This window comes from Oncorhynchus tshawytscha, linkage group LG04 (genome assembly GCF_018296145.1).
Source record: "Oncorhynchus tshawytscha isolate Ot180627B linkage group LG04, Otsh_v2.0, whole genome shotgun sequence".
NCBI lineage: Eukaryota > Metazoa > Chordata > Actinopteri > Salmoniformes > Salmonidae > Oncorhynchus > Oncorhynchus tshawytscha.
This window is the reverse complement of record NC_056432.1, coordinates 23,608,625-23,628,879: the sequence shown is the minus strand read 5'-3', so window position 1 is coordinate 23,628,879 and position 20,255 is coordinate 23,608,625. Positions and strand designations below refer to the sequence as shown.

Below are 20,255 nucleotides of genomic sequence, written 5' to 3'. Positions count from 1 at the left end.
GTTTTCCCCTTGCTGCTAATAAGCTCTTACCAATCAAACTAAATTAATAGACAACATCTGGTTATCTGACAGTCTATGCAGCAACTATTGTATTAGAGTCAAGCTGTGGTTATTTTATTTATTTTCCTAGACAAGTCAGTTCAGAACAAATTCTTATTTACAATGACAGCTTAGGAACAGTGGGTTAACTACCTTGTTCAGGAGCAGAATGTCATATTTTTACATTGTTAGCTCAGGGATCTGACCTAGCAACCTTTCAGTTACTGGCCCAACGCTCTAACCACAAGGCTACCTGCTGCCCCAAGTCCTGCCAACTCAAAAACTGCACAATAAATGTATAACCAAGGGGGAACTAGTGCATTTCTCTGAGAAAAGCTGCTTCAGTTTTACTAATCTTCCAAAACACTTGAAATTCTTGTAAAATCATTGCCATTTATTTGATCAAATAGACTCTGAAAGGGTAGACATGCAGAAATTCCTCTTGTCAAAAGTCTTGCTGTTACAAAAGTAGTTCTTCATGCAGCGTAACAGGTCACAGGTTCTTCTTGGTGAAGCGCCTGAATGGCTTCATCATTGCTGAAAAGACCCTGACAATCAAGGATCGTTTTTTGACAGGCTGAGATATGGAGGGAGAAACCTCTCCAACTGGAGCTAGAAACAGAGAGAGAGAGATGCAGTATAGTAACATTGAAAAATAACAGTGCTATGAGTTTGTTAGGCATACCTATGTTTCTAACACACACCTAAACAAAACTACAAGCTATAGCAGAGCTCTAAAGTCCTTACCTATGCAATGTCCATCAGTAGAGGGAATCTCAGTCTGTTCCTGGACTGAATGGCAGTCCTTTTTGTTTCCTCTCTTGGAACGCTAACAGAAGAAAGGTAAAGAAAATGAATAAAGAGAATAAATAAATAAATGGAACACTTCTGAATCCAAGGCAACAATTTAGTGATTAATAAAACATATTTATCTCATGTATTTGTCTTATCATATCAATAACATCAATAACATCAGCACCTAACTGGAACCAAAAACAAATGCTAACTCCCTGCTATACCTTGAAGTTGATCCTGAGTTTGGTCATTGAAAAGCAAAGGAAGCTCCTTCTTGCTTTCTGCTCAGCCCCCCTCTCTGTCTCAGCCTGGTCTGATGGGTTTGTTGCAGCAAAAGCTGGTCTTGATGCCTCCTTGCATCCCTGTACCAGCTGCTGGGTCAAGGACTTTACCAGGACTCTGTCAAATGCAGGGTCCTGGGAGGAAATAGCTGCTTGCAGGGTGTTATAAGAGCCAAACTCCTCCATGAGGTTTTTATGTACACCTCTGAACACCCTTTGGATGTTCAGGTTCTGGGAATATGCCTGTGTCCTGGAGAATCTAGATGCAGCACAGAACTCAGACAGGACTTGTCTGATGAGTTGCTGAGATGTTTCTGTCAGATCTGCTACCTGTTGGGAGGGTCCATCTAGGGTTGAGGGTCTGATCTCCGATAGCAACCTTATCACCAGTATGGTGACAAAACAGATGCCATCATCTTTGCTGGAGTCCATCAAGTACTGCAGTGGGAATGCAGTGGCACTGCTGATGTCCGGGGTGATTAAGAGCTCCCTCAGATGGCCAGAGCTGCTGGGGATACACTCCTCCTTCTCTTCAATGTCAATCCCATCTCCCTTTGGTACCAAAGAGGTTCCCTTGCTGGTGAAAGACGGAGTGGAGGATCGAAAAGAGGCTTTAGCACTCGGTGGTCGACTGCTGTCAGTCATTGGACTGTTACGATACAGGGGTTCATCTGTGTGTGCCATCATCTTTGTCTTTAGGTCACTTGAAGAAATCTCTGGTATTTTAGAGACCCTGGTGTCGATGCAGGAGCTCCTGACGATGGGGCAGGTCAGATCAAAAGGCACTTCGTCAGGGATGGGAGTGCCAGGGAGGTTGATCTCTAACTCACACTCTGACCTAGGACTCTTTGAAGAGCTGGACAAGGAACTACGACCATTTAAAGAAGTGGACAAAGATGAACAGGTTCTAGGGATGTCTTGGCAGACTTGTTCACTGTCATTCTCACTTTTCTCAACCTCCTTCAGCATAGTTCCTACCATATCTTTGATCTGAAGGAGCTCCCTGGAATCCTTCATTCGTCCCCCTAAGTTTGAACTTTCACTCTGGATAGCAACCAGGATTTCCCCAAGGGTCTCTTTGGAAGAATCATTTTCTGTCCTTTCGGATCCGGGTGGTTTCAGCCCTGTGAAGAAATTCTTAAGTGTGTTCTTCATACTGACACAGATGGTCTTAGCTGTTGACCAAAGCTTCTCCTCTGATATTTTAACACTCAATTCAGTATCATCCAGTTGGGAGCCCCCGTGGGAGCACTGCGAAAGTCTCCCACTTCTTTCCAGTAGCACAGTGTCAGTGGACTCATTTTTCTGGAAAATAGTCGCCATTCCTTTGACAAAGGTTTCCACTAATCCAGAGGACATGGAGGACATGGATTCTGAAAGGACATGGATCTCTGATGGTGAGCTAGATGATAAGCCAGCCTGCAGACTTTTCTGAAGACCAGTATGGCTGATCTGTGTGATAAAGGAATGACTGGATCTCATCAGCACTTTACTCACTGCCTCTTCTGCCTGAGTCTGGAAGTCATTGCTAGAGAGCTTCTTAATGCTCTGAATCAGACTAGTAGAGGACTCTGTGATTCTGACACTCTCTTCTGAGCTCAGTTGAGAATATTGAGTACTCACGCTCAAGTCTTCATTGGGTGAGGGTGACTGGGAAATAGTATAGTCATCGAGCTTTGATAGGACACTATCAACAAACCAACAAGCCTCTAGGGACTCATCAGATGAACTGACAACGGCCAAGGATTTACTCTCCACTTTTGATAACTCTGACTTGTAGATGGAAAAAACACTGCTAAGAACTTCTTGAGTACTGGTATCCAGATTGGAGAGACAGAGAGCTGGTATTGGTTGGCTCTCACTGGGAACTCTACTAAGTTCGGTGCTGGGTAACTGGACCTCAACAGTTGAAACAGTTGCCTTTTCCAGGGTGTATGAAGACCCCTGAAGAGAAGCATCCTTAGCCACACCTTCTTCTCGAGCGGATAGAGTTAAAAGGTCCCTCAGCTTTGCTCGTATACGGCCGTAGAGTGTGCGGGCTAGAGAGAAGGTTATCATCTGTGAAGATCCTGTTTTGTGGTCATTTACAGGAGCTGGCCAATCAACTGCTTCACATGTGCCTTCAAATGATGCTATCGTCTCCATGCCTCCCACAAATGCCTTAACAATCACTGTGGCAGTGGAGGTTACAGGTGTCAGGGCTGTGCAGCTGGTATTTAGGGGAGCTTCAGTAAGGCTAGGAGCAGCACTAGAAGGCCTAGAGGAAGGAGCCATGCCAGAAGAGCTGCTGACTTTCCTTGTAAGGATGGTGCTCACCGCCTTCAGGGCTTTAGACTGAAAGTCGGGGCTAGAGAGGGTCTGAATCTTTCTGGCCACCACACTGGTAGAGGATCCAGTCTCTTTGAGAAAGTGAGTGGTCCCTTCTTTCCCAGATGGACACTCAACATCAAGGTCACATTGAAGATTGGTCAGAAATTTAGACCCCAAGATTGTCATCTTCTTGGCCAGATCCAATAGGATGTTGAAGTCCTGTGCCATTTTGTCCATTGTGCCGACAATGGCATCCAGCACATCATCGGTCACAGGGTCCATGAGGGGCTCGATAAACCCTACCCACTCTGGCTCAGACGTTTGGCTCTGTAGCTCGGCCAGGATCTGCACCGAGACTACCCGAATGACCTCCTTGCCTGCTGCTATGTCCTGACTGTCCATAGGGGGGCAACTCCCCGAGCTGGCCTGAATGGCCACTGAGAGGCCAGAGTTAAGCTGGTGTACTACCTCTCCCACGATAGCACAGCTCAAATCGGAGGAGCTGGAGGAGGTGGGGTTGGAGTGACCCTCAACCAGGGATATCAGGAGGCTCTCTTCCGTTACCCCAAAAAGAGCCTTTAGAGGCTCCTCCATGAGGGGAGCCTCTCTAGTTGCAGGCAAGCTCTGCAATGAGGTCTGGGACCTTGAAGATAAACACACAATCACCACTTATGCCATGCAAATGTGACCAACTGGTATCTAATCTGGGTCATTAGTGAGCCTGATAACCAAATTAGAGCACTGATGGTTTACTTCTCATACCACCGTAGTTCTAGAAGCCTAAAGCCAACTGACACGATTTTTGCCTGATTTTTATGTTTGTACGACATCAGAATATGATTAATTCTGAAAGGCATGTACCTGATCTATTTATTCATAGATGACTTAATGGCTTACCCAGTTAAAAATGACTTTCACCTGGACCCACCCACTCAGTGGCAACATTTCTGACCAGAACTTAAAACTACAAGGTGTGAATTCCAAGTTAATAATTTATGATAAGTATGGGTCAGGTCTTGCAATTATTAAGTTGAAATATTGCTGTGAACGTACCTCTTAGGCGAACAGCATGGTGATGAGGTTCTGCGAGTGGATTTATGGCGGCACCCTGCACTGCCATTCCTCCTCCTCTCCTTAGTCCAGTAGTTCATCTCACTGGTCAGCAGCCTTTTCTCTCTCTCATCCAGACTGCCTAAGGAATCCTCAGACCCTGTCAGAGAGCACTGGGATTCTGGGGAGGTTGCCCCACTCCTGTTCACCCCCATGATACGAGCTAGCGCTGGTAGGAGAATCCGGAGGGCTGTCTGGGTCACGACTTTAACAATCTTCAGACACAGCATGGAGAGCTGCTCGAATGTGAGCTATGGCCAACAAACAGAGTAATGTTTTTGTCAATCAAGCAATTCCATGACACCATTCCCTATATAGCGCACAACTTTTGACCAGAACCTTATGTGGAGAGACTTACGTTATTTTTCATGCCATGCTGAATCACTCTCCATTGGCTAGAGAAAAGAAAAGAAAGGAAACATATTTGACCTGCACACTGGTATTGAGTTAGTGGAGTCACTAGATAGCCATGTTAGGGAAAATAAAAGTGTATTTAATTAAGCTATTAGCAAGTACATGTGACATTTTGTTCTTGATTTACAGGAAGAGTTAGGGGTGTGGTTACAGTGATGTTAGGTGTAGTGTCTAAAATCCCATTTGTGGTTAGAAGGTGCACTATGACTATAAATTCAGAGTTGTTTTATGTGAGGTTGGAAAAAGACATGGGACTTGCTCATCAGTTAGACTCCTCAGGAAGGAGAGGAGGATTGGGGCACAGCATGTCTCAATCTTGAGAGAAGGCATTAGAGTCCTCTGAGCCTCCTTCTCCAGCTGCTCAATGATAGATCCCCTTTCCCGGAAACCACACCCGGGTGTCTGAGAAGACTCTGGGAAACCGCAAAGAGAAATCTAAAGTTGAATCTGAACTTGATCCCTAATTTCCTTCACCTTTAGTGATTTGATTGCACTGGACAGGTAAAAGCACATCTCTCTGCGGGCCTCCACTATATTGCTTTCACCTATATAGATACTATCTTCTCAGATCAGTGCTGATGATTTTGAACACAACCTGCACCCAACATGAAGTAATCTCGGACCTGCACCAATGCTGCTGTCCTCCTCCACGGAAGTCTTCTTGGCACGGCCACTGGACTTACGTTTAGCCTACATGACAACAGATTATAGGTCTCATAGCAGATCTAAGGTCAGTGTAGCGTCTCCTCCTAATGCTTTAAGGCTAGGATTTAGTGATGCCTAAGTAGGCAGAACATGTGTAAAGGACAGCATATGTCTTACCTTGCCTCCAGTCCTGTTCTTGTTGGTCTCATGTGTCTCTGTTTCATCCTTCATATTCCCCACAACCTTATTTTGGTCATCCGGGGGATCCTCCCATTTCACGCTCTGGTGGATAAATGAGAGGTCAATATCAGTCCTAGGTTGTGACTTTGTGAAACAACTTATTCGCTCCTATTTTAAACAAAACAGCAATAGTGGTCAGATTTCAGTCCATGGATCAAACCAGTGAGACCTATTGCTTTGGTAGTGACCTACTATATTGTTAGTAATTTCTCCTCTAAACTCAAAATAGGCTAAATGAACCATACCTTGCTGTCATCTGACATGATGTGTAGCTTATTGTTGTAGGCTGTTTAGAGGAAATACTAATACCTCCTTTGAAAAAACATCAGTGAACCATCGCAGACAACTGAAGTGAATTATGCCAAAGCATTGTTGAATACTCGATACCGATTGGCTCAAGCCAGGGCATTCTTCAAAGATGTCATACACACATGATGTCACAATTAGGCCTAAGTCTAATGTCTATATGAACTGTCAATGTCATTAGAAAACAGATCATAGCTTGTCAAAGTTCTGCAAAACGAAAATATTTGTAAGTGCACGTTTTTGCGTTTAATTTATGGTTTATCAAGCATCCGTATTCATCGCCATGCACAAAAACGTAACTCGCTGCCATCCATTAGCTATAATTCTGAGGTTGCAAAACTGCAAAACTAGGACATGCAATAAATTATAACCACTTGCACCTAGAATAATTTAAAATCAATGATGTTCTAGGGGGCTTGAACTATTTCAGCACTATGGAGCTGTCCGCTGCATAGTGCTGACACGTTTCTTGGCGTCAGGGGACCGTGCCATGGTGCTGAAATGTTTCGAGTCTGGACAGCACCTGAGACCATGGCATGGTGCTGAAATGGAGCAGGGCTCAGTTCTATGGGTATCTCATGCGGATTTTTCTGCTAACCTATGTATAACGATACTATAATTACATTATTTTCATCCATCCGTCAACACAAATGGCATGTCAACGTTTCCCAAATAATAATGCAATGAAGCCAAGCCGAGATGTATGGTTCTTCATCCAGAGGACGAAGCACCATTGTATCATCTAAAACCTTCAGAGAGATCCCTTAAAACTGTAGTATACATTCTCCACATCTGTTCTGGTAGCTAGGTTAATTTAGCGAGACATGGACAAATCCAACACATAGCGTTTCTACTGAGTCCTGCTTAGAGGTGACTGCCTGTCATGTTGCTAGTTGTAATGACGCTTTTAAAATAACAAAAGGTATTTGTAATTGCTCTGGGAGCTAATTATTGCAGAGCCCAGCTACACATCCTGCTCGCTGGGCTCATTATGGACAGCCAATGAGCAGTTCAGGTGAAAAAGTCAGCCAGATCTGATCTCTATAACATACATGATACTAGGATCCTATAGCAACCTGTCGGCCTGCCCAATCCTCCATTAGCTCGAATGCTACACGCGCAATATGTTATACTAACATCCCACAACAATTCCCCAATTGGAATTACTTGCCTAAACTTCCAATCATACTTATTTTCTAATATCAACCATCGTTTCTGCACTTAAGGCAAACTTGCCATTAGAACAAGATGGAATTAGGACAACTGTAAAGCTCGTTAAACGTAGGCTAAAATTAACCTTACCTGGCTGTCGTCAGCCATTATGTGTAGCTCGTTAATTAAGGCTCTGCGCCTCTGATACTGCAGCTGTTCTAATAGGCTACTGTAGCTGTTCTGTAACTGTTAAACTAGTCTAATCTAATCGTATCCCTCGAAACCCCGTCAGTGAACAGGTCCTCAAACACAATGAACTGATGTCAATATGGACATTAACCTGATGACTTGAACATCAACTTGTTTTGACATATCACATGGGATATGACAGTTCCTGATTCTGAGATACTGTAAACCAACAGACCTTGAGAGGAGATAAAACATCATCTCTTGATCTATTTCACAGGTTTCTGGTGGTTTCTAAGCATTCTACATGTGTTGGGGAAGGAGGGTGGGATCTCTCCAGAGCATCTAATTACATCAATCATGTCTTGCCATGCATGTGATATGAGATAATGTTATGCACCACGTAAATATACATTGCCTAAGGCTGCAGTGCTGTACTCCATGGAGACAGTGCTCAATGTTCATTTTACATGATGGATAGATCAAATCAAATCGAATCAAATTTTATTTGTCACATACACATGGTTAGCAGATGTTAATGCGAGTGTAGCGAAATGCTTGTGCTTCTAGTTCCGACAATGCAGTAATAATCCAACAAGTAATCTAACTAACAATTCCAAAAAAACTACTGACTTATACACAGTGTAAGGGGATAAAGAATATGTACATAAAGATATATGAATGAGTGATGGTACAGAGCAGCATAGTCAAGATACAGTAGATGGTATCGAGTACAGTATATACATATGAGATGAGTATGTAAACAAAGTGGCATAGTTAAAGTGGCTAGTGATACATGTATTACATAAGGATGCAGTAGATGATATAGAGTACAGTATATACGTATACATATGAGATGAATAATGTAGGGTATGTAAACATTATATTAGGTAGCATTGTTTAAAGTGGCTAGTGATATATTTTACATCATTTCCCATCAATTCCCATTATTAAAGTGGCTGGAGTTGACTCAGTGTGTTGGCAGCAGCCACTCAATGTTAGTGGTGGCTGTTTAACAGTCTGATGGCCTTGAGATAGAAGCTGTTTTTCAGTATCTCGGTCCCAGCTTTGATGCACCTGTACTGACCTCGCCTTCTGGATGATAGCGGGGTGAACAGGCAGTGGCTCGGGTGGTTGTTGTCCTTGATGATCTTTATGGCCTTCCTGTAACATCGGAAGGTGTAGGTGTCCTGGAGGGCAGGTAGTTTACCCCCGGTGATGCGTTGTGCAGACCTCACTACCCTCTGGAGAGCCTTACGGTTGTGGGCGGAGCAGTTGCCGTACCAAGCGGTGATACAGCCCGCCAGGATGCTCTCGATTGTGCATCTGTAGAAGTTTGTGAGTGCTTTTGGTGACAAGCCGAATTTCTTCAGCCTCCTGAGGTTGAAGAGGTGCTGCTGCGCCTTCTTCACGATGCTGTCTGTGTGGGTGGACCAATTCAGTTTGTCTGTGATGTGTATGCTGAGGAACTTAAAACTTTCTACCTTCTCCACTACTGTTCCATCGATGTGGATAGTTCCCTCTGCTGTTTCCTGAAGTCCACAATCATCTCCTTAGTTTTGTTGACGTTGAGTGTGAGGTTATTTTCCTGACACCACACTCTGAGGGCCCTCACCTCCTCCCTGTAGGCCGTCTCGTCGTTGTTGGTAATCAAGCCTACCACTGTTGTGTCGTCCGCAAACTTGATGATTGAGTTGGAGGCGTGCGTGGCCACGCAGTCGTGGGTGAACAGGGAGTACAGGAAAGGGCTCAGAACGCACCCTTGTGGGGCCCCAGTGTTGAGGATCAGCGGGATGGAGATGTTGTTGCCTACCCTCACCACCTGGGGGCGGCCCGTCAGGAAGTCCAGTACCCAGTTGCACAGGGCGGGGTCGAGACCCAGGGTCTCGAGCTTGATGACGAGCTTGGAGGGTACTATGGTGTTGATTGCTGAGCTGTAGTCGATGAACAGTATTCTCACATAGGTATTCCTCTTGTCCAGATGGGTTAGGGCAGTGTGCAGTGTGGTTGAGATTGCATCGTCTGTGGACCTATTTGGGCGGTAAGCAAATTGGAGTGGGTCCAGGGTGTCAGGTAGTCGTTTAGCTCAGTTACCTTAGCTTTCTTGGTAACAGGAACAATGGTGGCCCTCTTGAAGCATGTGGGAACAGCAGACTGGTATAGGGATTGATTGAATATGTCCGTGAACACACCGTCCAGCTGGTCTGCGCATGCTCTGAGGGCGCGGCTGGGGATGCCGTCTGGGCCTGCAGCCTTGCGAGGGTTAACACGTTTAAATGTTTTACTCACCTCGGCTGCAGTGAAGGAGAGTCCGCATGTTTTCGTTGCAGGCCGTGTCAGTGGCACTGTATTGTCCTCAAAGCGGGCAAAAAGTTATTTAGTCTGCCTGGGAGCAAGACATCCTGGTCCGTGACTGGGCTGGTTTTCTTCTTGTAGTCCGTGATTGACTGTAGACCCTGCCACATACCTCTTGTGTCTGAGCCGTTGAATTGAGATTCTACTTTGTCTCTATACTGACGCTTAGCTTGTTTGATAGCCTTGCGGAGGGAATAGCTGCACTGTTTGTATTCGGTCATGTTACCAGTCACCTTGCCCTGATTAAAAGCAGTGGTTCGCGCTTTCAGTTTCATGCGAATGCTGCCATCAATCCACGGTTTCTGGTTAGGGAATGTTTTAATCGTTGCTATGGGAACGACATCTTCAACGCACGTTCTAATGAACTCGCACACCGAATCAGCGTATTCGTCAATGTTGTTATCTGACGCAATACGAAACATTTCCCAGTCCACGTGATGGAAGCAGTCTTGGAGTGTGGAATCAGCTTGGTCGGACTAGCGTTGGACAGACCTCAGCGTGGGAGCTTCTTGTTTTAGTTTCTGTCTGTAGGCAGGGATCAGCAAAATGGAGTCGTGGTCAGCTTTTCCGAAAGGAGGGCGGGGCAGGGCCTTATATACGTCGCGGAAGTTAGAGTAACAATGATCCAAGGTTTTTCCAGCCCTGGTTGCGCAATCGATATGCTGATACAATTTAGGGAGTCTTGTTTTCAGATTAGCCTTGTTAAAATCCCCAGCTACAATGAATGCAGCCTCAGGATGTATGGATTCCAGTTTGCAAAGAGTCAAATAAAGTTCGTTCAGAGCCATCGATGTGTCTGCTTGGGGGGAATATATACGGCTGTGATTATAATCAAAGAGAATTCTCTTGGTAGATAATGCGGTCGACATTTGATTGTGAGGAATTCTAAATCAGGTGAACAGAAGGATTTGACTTCCTGTATATTTCTGTGATCACACCACGTCTCGTTAGCCATAAGGCATACGCCCCCGCCCCTTTTCGTACCAGAAAGATGTTTGTTTCTGTCGGCGCGATGCGTGGAGAAACCCGCCTGCTGCACCGCCTCCGATAGCATCTCTCCAGTGAGCCATGTTTCCGTAAAGCAAAGAATGTTACAGTCTCTGATGTCCCTCTGGAATGCTACCCTTGCTCGGATTTCATCAACCTTGTTGTCAAGAGACTGGACATTGGCGAGAAGAATGCTAGGGAGTGGTGCACGATGTGCCCGTCTCCGGAGTCTGACCAGAAGACCGCCTCGTTTCCCTCTTTTACGGAGTCGTTTTTTTGGGTCGCCGGCTGGGATCCATTCCGTTGTCCTGGTTGAAAGGCAGAACACAGGATCCGCTTCGTGAAAATCATATTCTTGGTCGTACTGATGGTGAGTTGACGCTGATCTTATATTCAGTAGTTCTTCTCGACTGTATGTAATGAAACCTAAGATGACCTGGGGTACTAATGTAAGAAATAACACGTAAAAAAACAAAAAACTGCATAGTTTCCTAGGAACACGAAGCAAGGCGGCCATCTCTGTCGGCGCACATGTTATTAGATGCTACTCCATTTCATACAATCAATCATCAATCAATCAGTACAATTTATTTATAAAGCCCTTTTTACACCAGCAGATGTCACAAAATGCTTATTCCGACACCCAGCTTAAAACCTCAAATAGCATGCAATGCAGATTTAGAAGCACGGTGGCTAGGAAAAACTCTCTAGAAAAACAGGAACCTAGGAAGAAACCTAGATAGGAACCAGGCTCTGAGGGGTGGCTAGTCCTCTTCTGGCTGTGCCGGTGGAGATTATAAAGTGTACATGGCCATTAAGGACAGATCGTTCTTCAAGTACTGTAGTTCAAACATTCTTCATAGATGACCAGCAGTCAACAAAATAATGTGGTTATAGAGGGTGCAACAGGTCAGCACCTCCGGAGTAATTATCAGTTGGCTTTTCATAGCCGAACATTCAGAGGTCGAGACAGCAGGTGTGGTAGAGAGAGAGAGAGAGAGAGAGAGAGAGAGAGAGGGAGAGAGAGAGAGAGAATGAGAGAGGTGGGGGAGAGAGAGAGCGAAGATCGAAACAGCAGGTCCATGACAAGGTATCACGTCTGGAGAACACACATGCCTCTTCATGTGATACATGATGTTTGGCTGTGCTGTGCTATGTGTTATCTTATGGGTTTGGTGATTGTTCTGTGTGAAGCCGTATTCTGCATTGCATCATGGAATGTGATGTGAAATCCCTGGGCCTATGGCTGTTGAAGCTACTCCACTGCACTGCTGCTCCACTGCACTGCCCTTCTACCTCGATTGCTCAGTTTGGCCTGGCGGCCAGCTCTAGGAAGAGTCTTGGTGGTTCCAAACTTCTTCCGTTTAAGAATGATGGAGGCCACTGTGTCCTTGGGGACCTTCAATATTGCAGAAATGTTTTGGTACCCTTCCCCAGATCTGTGTCTTGACACAATCATGTCTCTGAGCTCTATGGACAATTCCTTCGACCTCATGGCTTGGTTTTTGCTCTGACATACACTGTCAACTTTTGGACCTTATATTTTCAACATATAGAAAACATATAGAAAACATCTAGCTGCAGATAGCTAATTCTCCTCTATGTGTTTTCCCCTTGCTGCTAATAAGCTCTTACCAATCAAACTAAATTAATAGACAACATCTGGTTATCTGACAGTCTATGCAGCAACTATTGTATTAGAGTCAAGCTGTGGTTATTTTATTTATTTTCCTAGACAAGTCAGTTCAGAACAAATTCTTATTTACAATGACAGCTTAGGAACAGTGGGTTAACTACCTTGTTCAGGAGCAGAATGTCATATTTTTACATTGTTAGCTCAGGGATCTGACCTAGCAACCTTTCAGTTACTGGCCCAACGCTCTAACCACAAGGCTACCTGCTGCCCCAAGTCCTGCCAACTCAAAAACTGCACAATAAATGTATAACCAAGGGGGAACTAGTGCATTTCTCTGAGAAAAGCTGCTTCAGTTTTACTAATCTTCCAAAACACTTGAAATTCTTGTAAAATCATTGCCATTTATTTGATCAAATAGACTCTGAAAGGGTAGACATGCAGAAATTCCTCTTGTCAAAAGTCTTGCTGTTACAAAAGTAGTTCTTCATGCAGCGTAACAGGTTACAGGTTCTTCTTGGTGAAGCGCCTGAATGGCTTCATCATTGCTGAAAAGACCCTGACAATCAAGGATCGTTTTTTGACAGGCTGAGATATGGAGGGAGAAACCTCTCCAACTGGAGCTAGAAACACAAGAGAAATGAGAGAGATGCAGTATAGTAACGTTGAAAAATAACAGTGCTATGAGTTTGGTAGGCATACCTATGTTTCTAACACACACCTAAACAAAACTACAAGCTATAGCAGAGCTCTAAAGTCCTTACCTATGCAATGTCCATCAGTAGAGGGAATCTCAGTCTGTTCCTGGACTGAATGGCAGTCCTTTTTGTTTCCTCTCTTGGAACGCTAACAGAAGAAAGGTAAAGAAAATGAATAAAGAGAATAAATAAATAAATGGAACACTTCTGAATCCAAGGCAACAATTTAGTGATTAATAAAACATATTTATCTCATGTATTTGTCTTATCATATCAATAACATCAATAACATCAGCACCTAACTGGAACCAAAAACAAATGCTAACTCCCTGCTATACCTTGAAGTTGATCCTGAGTTTGGTCATTGAAAAGCAAAGGAAGCTCCTTCTTGCTTTCTGCTCAGCCCCCCTCTCTGTCTCAGCCTGGTCTGATGGGTTTGTTGCAGCAGAAGCTGGTCTTGACGCCTCCTTGCATCCCTGTACCAGCTGCTGGGTCAAGGACTTTACCAGGACTCTGTCAAATGCAGGGTCCTGGGAGGAAATAGCTGCTTGCAGGGTGTTATAAGAGCCAAACTTCTCCATGAGGTTTTTATCTCTAACACCTCTGAACACCCTTTGGATGTTCAGGTTCTGGGAAACTATGCCTGTGTCCTGGAGAATCTAGATGCAGACAGAACTGAACAGGACTTGTCTGATGAGTTGCTGATGTTTTGTCAGATCTGCTACCTGTTGGGAGGGTCCATCTAGGGTTGAGGGTCTGATCTCCGATAGCAACCTTATCACCAGTATGGTGACAAAACAGATGCCATCATCTTTGCTGGAGTCCATCAAGTACTGCTGGGAATGCAGTGGCACTGCTGATGTCATTAAGAGCTCCCTCAGATGGCCAGAGCTGCTGGGGATACACTCCTCCTTCTCTTCAATGTCAATCCCATCTCCCTTTGGTACCAAAGAGGTTCCCTTGCTGGTGAAAGACGGAGTAGGATCGAAAAGGGCTTTAGCACTCGGTGGTCGACTTGTCAGTCATTGGACTGTTACGATACAGGGTCATCTGTTGTGCCATCATCTTTGTCTTTAGGTCATTTTCTGTATTTTAGAGACCCTGGTGTCGATGCAGGAGCTCCTGACGATGGGGCAGGTCAGATCAAAAGCCCTCAGGGATGGGAGAAGGGAGGTTGATCTCTAACTCACACTCTGACCTAGGACTCTTTGAAGAGCTGGACAAGGAACTAGAAAGAAGTGGTCTTCTAGTCTTGGACTTGTTCACTGTCATTCTCACTTTTCTCCCTCCTTCAGCATAGTTCCTTATCTTTGATCTGAAGGAGCTCCCTGGAATTCATTATCCCCCTAAGTTTGAACTTTCAGTCTGGATAGCAGCCCCCAAGGGTCTCTTTGGAAGAATCATTTTCTGTCCTTTCGGAAACTGGTTTCAGCCCTGTGAAGAAATTCTTTGTGTTCTTCAGTAGCACAGATGGTCTTAGCTGGACTCAAAGCTTTCCTCTGATATTTTAAAACTAATTCATTCCTTTGACAAAGGTTTCCACTTCTTTCCAATGTCAGTGGACATTTTTCTGAAAATAGGCTTCCTTTGATTTCTAATCCAGAGGACATGGAGGACATGGATTCTGAAAGGACATGGATCTCTGATGGTGAGCTAGATGATAAGCCAGCCTGCAGACTTTTCTGAAGACCAGTATGGCTGATCTGTGTGATAAAGGAATGACTGGATCTCATCAGCACTTTACTCACTGCCTCTTCTGCCTGAGTCTGGAAGTCATTGCTAGAGAGCTTCTTAATGCTCTGAATCAGACTAGTAGAGGACTCTGTGATTCTGACACTCTCTTCTGAGCTCAGTTGAGAATATTGAGTACTCACGCTCAAGTCTTCATTGGGTGAGGGTGACTGGGAAATAGTATAGTCATCGAGCTTTGATAGGACACTATCAACAAACCAACAAGCCTCTAGGGACTCATCAGATGAACTGACAACGGCCAAGGATTTACTCTCCACTTTTGATAACTCTGACTTGTAGATGGAAAAAACACTGCTAAGAACTTCTTGAGTACTGGTATCCAGATTGGAGAGACAGAGAGCTGGTATTGGTTGGCTCTCACTGGGAACTCTACTAAGTTCGGTGCTGGGTAACTGGACCTCAACAGTTGAAACAGTTGCCTTTTCCAGGGTGTATGAAGACCCCTGAAGAGAAGCATCCTTAGCCACACCTTCTTCTCGAGCGGATAGAGTTAAAAGGTCCCTCAGCTTTGCTCGTATACGGCCGTAGAGTGTGCGGGCTAGAGAGAAGGTTATCATCTGTGAAGATCCTGTTTTGTGGTCATTTACAGGAGCTGGCCAATCAACTGCTTCACATGTGCCTTCAAATGATGCTATCGTCTCCATGCCTCCCACAAATGCCTTAACAATCACTGTGGCAGTGGAGGTTACAGGTGTCAGGGCTGTGCAGCTGGTATTTAGGGGGCTTCAGTAAGGCTAGGAGCAGCACTAGAAGGCCTAGAGGAAGGAGCCATGCCAGAAGAGCTGCTGACTTTCCTTGTAAGGATGGTGCTCACCGCCTTCAGGGCTTTAGACTGAAAGTCGGGGCTAGAGAGGGTCTGAATCTTTCTGGCCACCACACTGGTAGAGGATCCAGTCTCTTTGAGAAAGTGAGTGGTCCCTTCTTTCCCAGATGGACACTCAACATCAAGGTCACATTGAAGATTGGTCAGAAATTTAGACCCCAAGATTGTCATCTTCTTGGCCAGATCCAATAGGATGTTGAAGTCCTGTGCCATTTTGTCCATTGTGCCGACAATGGCATCCAGCACATCATCGGTCACAGGGTCCATGAGGGGCTCGATAAACCCTACCCACTCTGGCTCAGACGTTTGGCTCTGTAGCTCGGCCAGGATCTGCACCGAGACTACCCGAATGACCTCCTTGCCTGCTGCTATGTCCTGACTGTCCATAGGGGGGCAACTCCCTGGGCTGGCCTGAATGGCCACTGAGAGGCCAGAGTTAAGCTGGTGTACTACCTCCCCCACGATAGCACAGCTCAAATCGGAGGAGCTGGGGTTGGAGTGACCCTCAACCAGGGATATCAGGAGGCTCTCTTCCGTTACCCCAAAAAGAGCCTTCAGAGGCTCCTCCATGAGTGGAGCCTCTCTAGTTGCAGGCAAGCTCTGCAATGAGGTCTGGGACCTTGAAGATAAACACACAATCACCACTTATGCCATGCAAATGTGACAATCACACCCTGACCATAGTTTGCTTTGTATGTTTCTATGTTTTGTTTGGTCATGTGAAATGAGTGGGCATTCTATGTTGTGTGTCTAGTTTGTCTGTTTCTGTGTTTGGCCTGATATGGTTCTCAATCAGAGGCAGGTGTTAGTCATCTGGGAACCATATTTAGGTAGCCTGTTTGGTGTTGGGGTTTGTGGGTGATTGTTCCTGTCTTTGTGTTTGTTACACCAGATAGGGCTGTTTTCGGTTTCACGGTTTTTGTATATTGTTCTATTTTCATCTTTATTAAAGATGTATCAAAATAATCACACTGCGTGGTCCGCCTCTCCTTCAACAGAAGAAACCCGTTACACCAACTGTATCTAATCTGGGTCATTAGTGAGCCTGAAAACCAAATTAGAGCAATGATGGATTACTTCTCATACCACCGTAGTTCTAGAAGCCTAAAGCCAACTGACACGATTTTTTGCCTGATTTTTATGTTTGTATGACATCAGAATATGATTAATTCTGAAAGGCATGTACCTGATCTATTTATTCATAGATGACTTTATGGCTTACCCAGTTAAAAATGACTTTCACCTGGACCCACCCCCTTAGTGGCAACATTTCTGACCAGAACTTAAAACTACAAGGTGTGAATTCCAAGTTAATAATTTATGATAAGTATGGGTCAGGTCTTGCAATTATTAAGTTGAAATATTGCTGTGAACATACCTCTTAGGCGAACAGCATGGTGATGAGGTTCTGCGGGTGGATTTTTGGCGGCACCCTGCACTGCCATTCCTCCTCCTCTCCTTAGTCCAGTAGTTCATCTCACTGGTCAGCAGCCTTTTCTCTCTCTCATCCAGACTGCCTAAGGAATCCTCAGACCCTGCACTGGGATTCTGGGGAGGTTGCCCCACTCCTCAGGTTCACCCCCATGATACGAGCTAGCGCTGGTAGGAGAATGCGGAGGGCTGTCTGGGTCACGACTTTAACAATCTTCAGACACAGCATGGAGAGCTGCTCGAATGTGAGCTATGGCCAACAAACAGAGTAATGTTTTTGTCAATCAAGCAATTCCATGACACCATTCCCTATATAGCGCACAACTTTTGACCAGAACCTTATGTGGAGAGACTTACGTTATTTTTCATGCCATGCTGAATCACTCTCCATTGGCTAGAGAAAAGAAAAGAAAGGAAACATATTTGACCTGCACACTGGTATTGAGTTAGTGGAGTCACTAGATAGCCATGTTAGGGAAAATAAAAGTGTATTTAATTAAGCTATTAGCAAGTACATGTGACATTTTGTTCTTGATTTACAGGAAGAGTTAGGGGTGTGGTTACAGTGATGTTAGGTGTAGTGTCTAAAATCCCATTTGTGGTTAGAAGGTGCACTATGACTATAAATTCAGAGTTGTTTTATGTGAGGTTGGAAAAAGACATGGGACTTGCTCATCAGTTAGACTCCTCAGGAAGGAGAGGAGGATTGGGGCACAGCATGTCTCAATCTTGAGAGAAGGCATTAGAGTCCTCTGAGCCTCCTTCTCCAGCTGCTCAATGATAGATCCCCTTTCCCGGAAACCACACCCGGGTGTCTGAGAAGACTCTGGGAAACCGCAAAGAGAAATCTAAAGTTGAATCTGAACTTGATCCCTAATTTCCTTCACCTTTAGTGATTTGATTGCACTGGACAGGTAAAAGCACATCTCTCTGCGGGCCTCCACTATATTGCTTTCACCTATATAGATACTATCTTCTCAGATCAGTGCTGATGATTTTGAACACAACCTGCACCCAACATGAAGTAATCTCGGACCTGCACCAATGCTGCTGTCCTCCTCCACGGAAGTCTTCTTGGCACGGCCACTGGACTTACGTTTAGCCTACATGACAACAGATTATAGGTCTCATAGCAGATCTAAGGTCAGTGTAGCGTCTCCTCCTAATGCTTTAAGGCTAGGATTTAGTGATGCCTAAGTAGGCAGAACATGTGTAAAGGACAGCATATGTCTTACCTTGCCTCCAGTCCTGTTCTTGTTGGTCTCATGTGTCTCTGTTTCATCCTTCATATTCCCCACAACCTTATTTTGGTCATCCGGGGGATCCTCCCATTTCACGCTCTGGTGGATAAATGAGAGGTCAATATCAGTCCTAGGTTGTGACTTTGTGAAACAACTTATTCGCTCCTATTTTAAACAAAACAGCAATAGTGGTCAGATTTCAGTCCATGGATCAAACCAGTGAGACCTATTGCTTTGGTAGTGACCTACTATATTGTTAGTAATTTCTCCTCTAAACTCAAAATAGGCTAAATGAACCATACCTTGCTGTCATCTGACATGATGTGTAGCTTATTGTTGTAGGCTGTTTAGAGGAAATACTAATACCTCCTTTGAAAAAACATCAGTGAACCATCGGCAGACAACTGAAGTGAATTATGCCAAAGCATTGTTGAATACTCGATACCGATTGGCTCAAGCCAGGGCATTCTTCAAAGATGTCATACACACATGATGTCACAATTAGGCCTAAGTCTAATGTCTATATGAACTGTCAATGTCATTAGAAAACAGATCATAGCTTGTCAAAGTTCTGCAAAACGAAAATATTTGTAAGTGCACGTTTTTGCGTTTAATTTATGGTTTATCAAGCATCCGTATTCATCGCCATGCACAAAAACGTAACTCGCTGCCATCCATTAGCTATAATTCTGAGGTTGCAAAACTGCAAAACTAGGACATGCAATAAATTATAACCACTTGCACCTAGAATAATTTAAAATCAATGATGTTCTAGGGGGCTTGAACTATTTCAGCACTATGGAGCTGTCCGCTGCATAGTGCTGACACGTTTCTTGGCGTCAGGGGACCGTGCCATGGTGCTGAAATGTTTCGAGTCTGGACAGCACCTGAGACCACGGCATGGTGCTGAAATGGAGCAGGGCTCAGTTCTATGGGTATCTCATGCGGATTTTTCTGCTAACCTATGTATAACGATACTATAATTACATTATTTTCATCCATCCGTCAACACAAATGGCATGTCAACGTTTCCCAAATAATAATGCAATGAAGCCAAGCCGAGATGTATGGTTCTTCATCCAGAGGACGAAGCACCATTGTATCATCTAAAACCTTCAGAGAGATCCCTTAAAACTGTAGTATACATTCTCCACATCTGTTCTGGTAGCTAGGTTAATTTAGCGAGACATGGACAAATCCAACACATAGCGTTTCTACTGAGTCCTGCTTAGAGGTGACTGCCTGTCATGTTGCTAGTTGTAATGACGCTTTTAAAATAACAAAAGGTATTTGTAATTGCTCTGGGAGCTAATTATTGCAGAGCCCAGCTACACATCCTGCTCGCTGGGCTCATTATGGACAGCCAATGAGCAGTTCAGGTGAAAAAGTCAGCCAGATCTGATCTCTATAACATACATGATACTAGGATCCTATAGCAACCTGTCGGCCTGCCCAATCCTCCATTAGCTCGAATGCTACACGCGCAATATGTTATACTAACATCCCACAACAATTCCCCAATTGGAATTACTTGCCTAAACTTCCAATCATACTTATTTTCTAATATCAACCATCGTTTCTGCACTTAAGGCAAACTTGCCATTAGAACAAGATGGAATTAGGACAACTGTAAAGCTCGTTAAACGTAGGCTAAAATTAACCTTACCTGGCTGTCGTCAGCCATTATGTGTAGCCCGTTAATTAAGGCTCTGCGCCTCTGATACTGCAGCTGTTCTAATAGGCTACTGTAGCTGTTCTGTAACTGTTAAACTAGTCTAATCTAATCGTATCCCTCGAAACCCCGTCAGTGAACCGTCCTCAAACACAAAGAACTGATGTCAATATGGACATTAACCT

The 20,255-nt window shown here is 44.5% G+C and overlaps 1 protein-coding gene across 1 annotated transcript; it reads right to left on the bottom strand.

Moving 5' to 3' along the window:
- Window positions 1–232: 232 nt before the first annotated feature.
- Window positions 233–17,259, bottom strand: LOC121846310. The gene is made up of 9 exons (XM_042320155.1): window positions 17,105–17,259; window positions 5,772–5,876; window positions 5,573–5,639; window positions 5,209–5,362; window positions 4,894–4,930; window positions 4,479–4,786; window positions 1,059–4,068; window positions 787–868; window positions 233–651 (listed from the first exon to the last, which is right to left on the bottom strand). Exons 2-9 carry the CDS (start codon window positions 5,823–5,825, stop codon window positions 533–535), a joined length of 3,831 nt encoding a protein of 1,276 aa, XP_042176089.1. The 5' UTR covers window positions 5,826–5,876; window positions 17,105–17,259; the 3' UTR covers window positions 233–532.
- Window positions 17,260–20,255: the final 2,996 nt, after the last annotated feature.

Excerpts from the sequence above, each read along its gene's own strand:
- LOC121846310 (XM_042320155.1), bottom strand. The coding sequence starts at position 5,825 with ATGAAGGATGAAACAGAGACACATGAGACCAACAAGAACAGGACTGGA. Across the intron at positions 4,787-4,893 it reads AGCATGGCATGAAAAATAAC|CTCACATTCGAGCAGCTCTC; the intron begins GTAAGTCTCTCC and ends TGTTGGCCATAG. Across the intron at positions 652-786 it reads TACTGATGGACATTGCATAG|CTCCAGTTGGAGAGGTTTCT; the intron begins GTAAGGACTTTA and ends CTCTGTTTCTAG.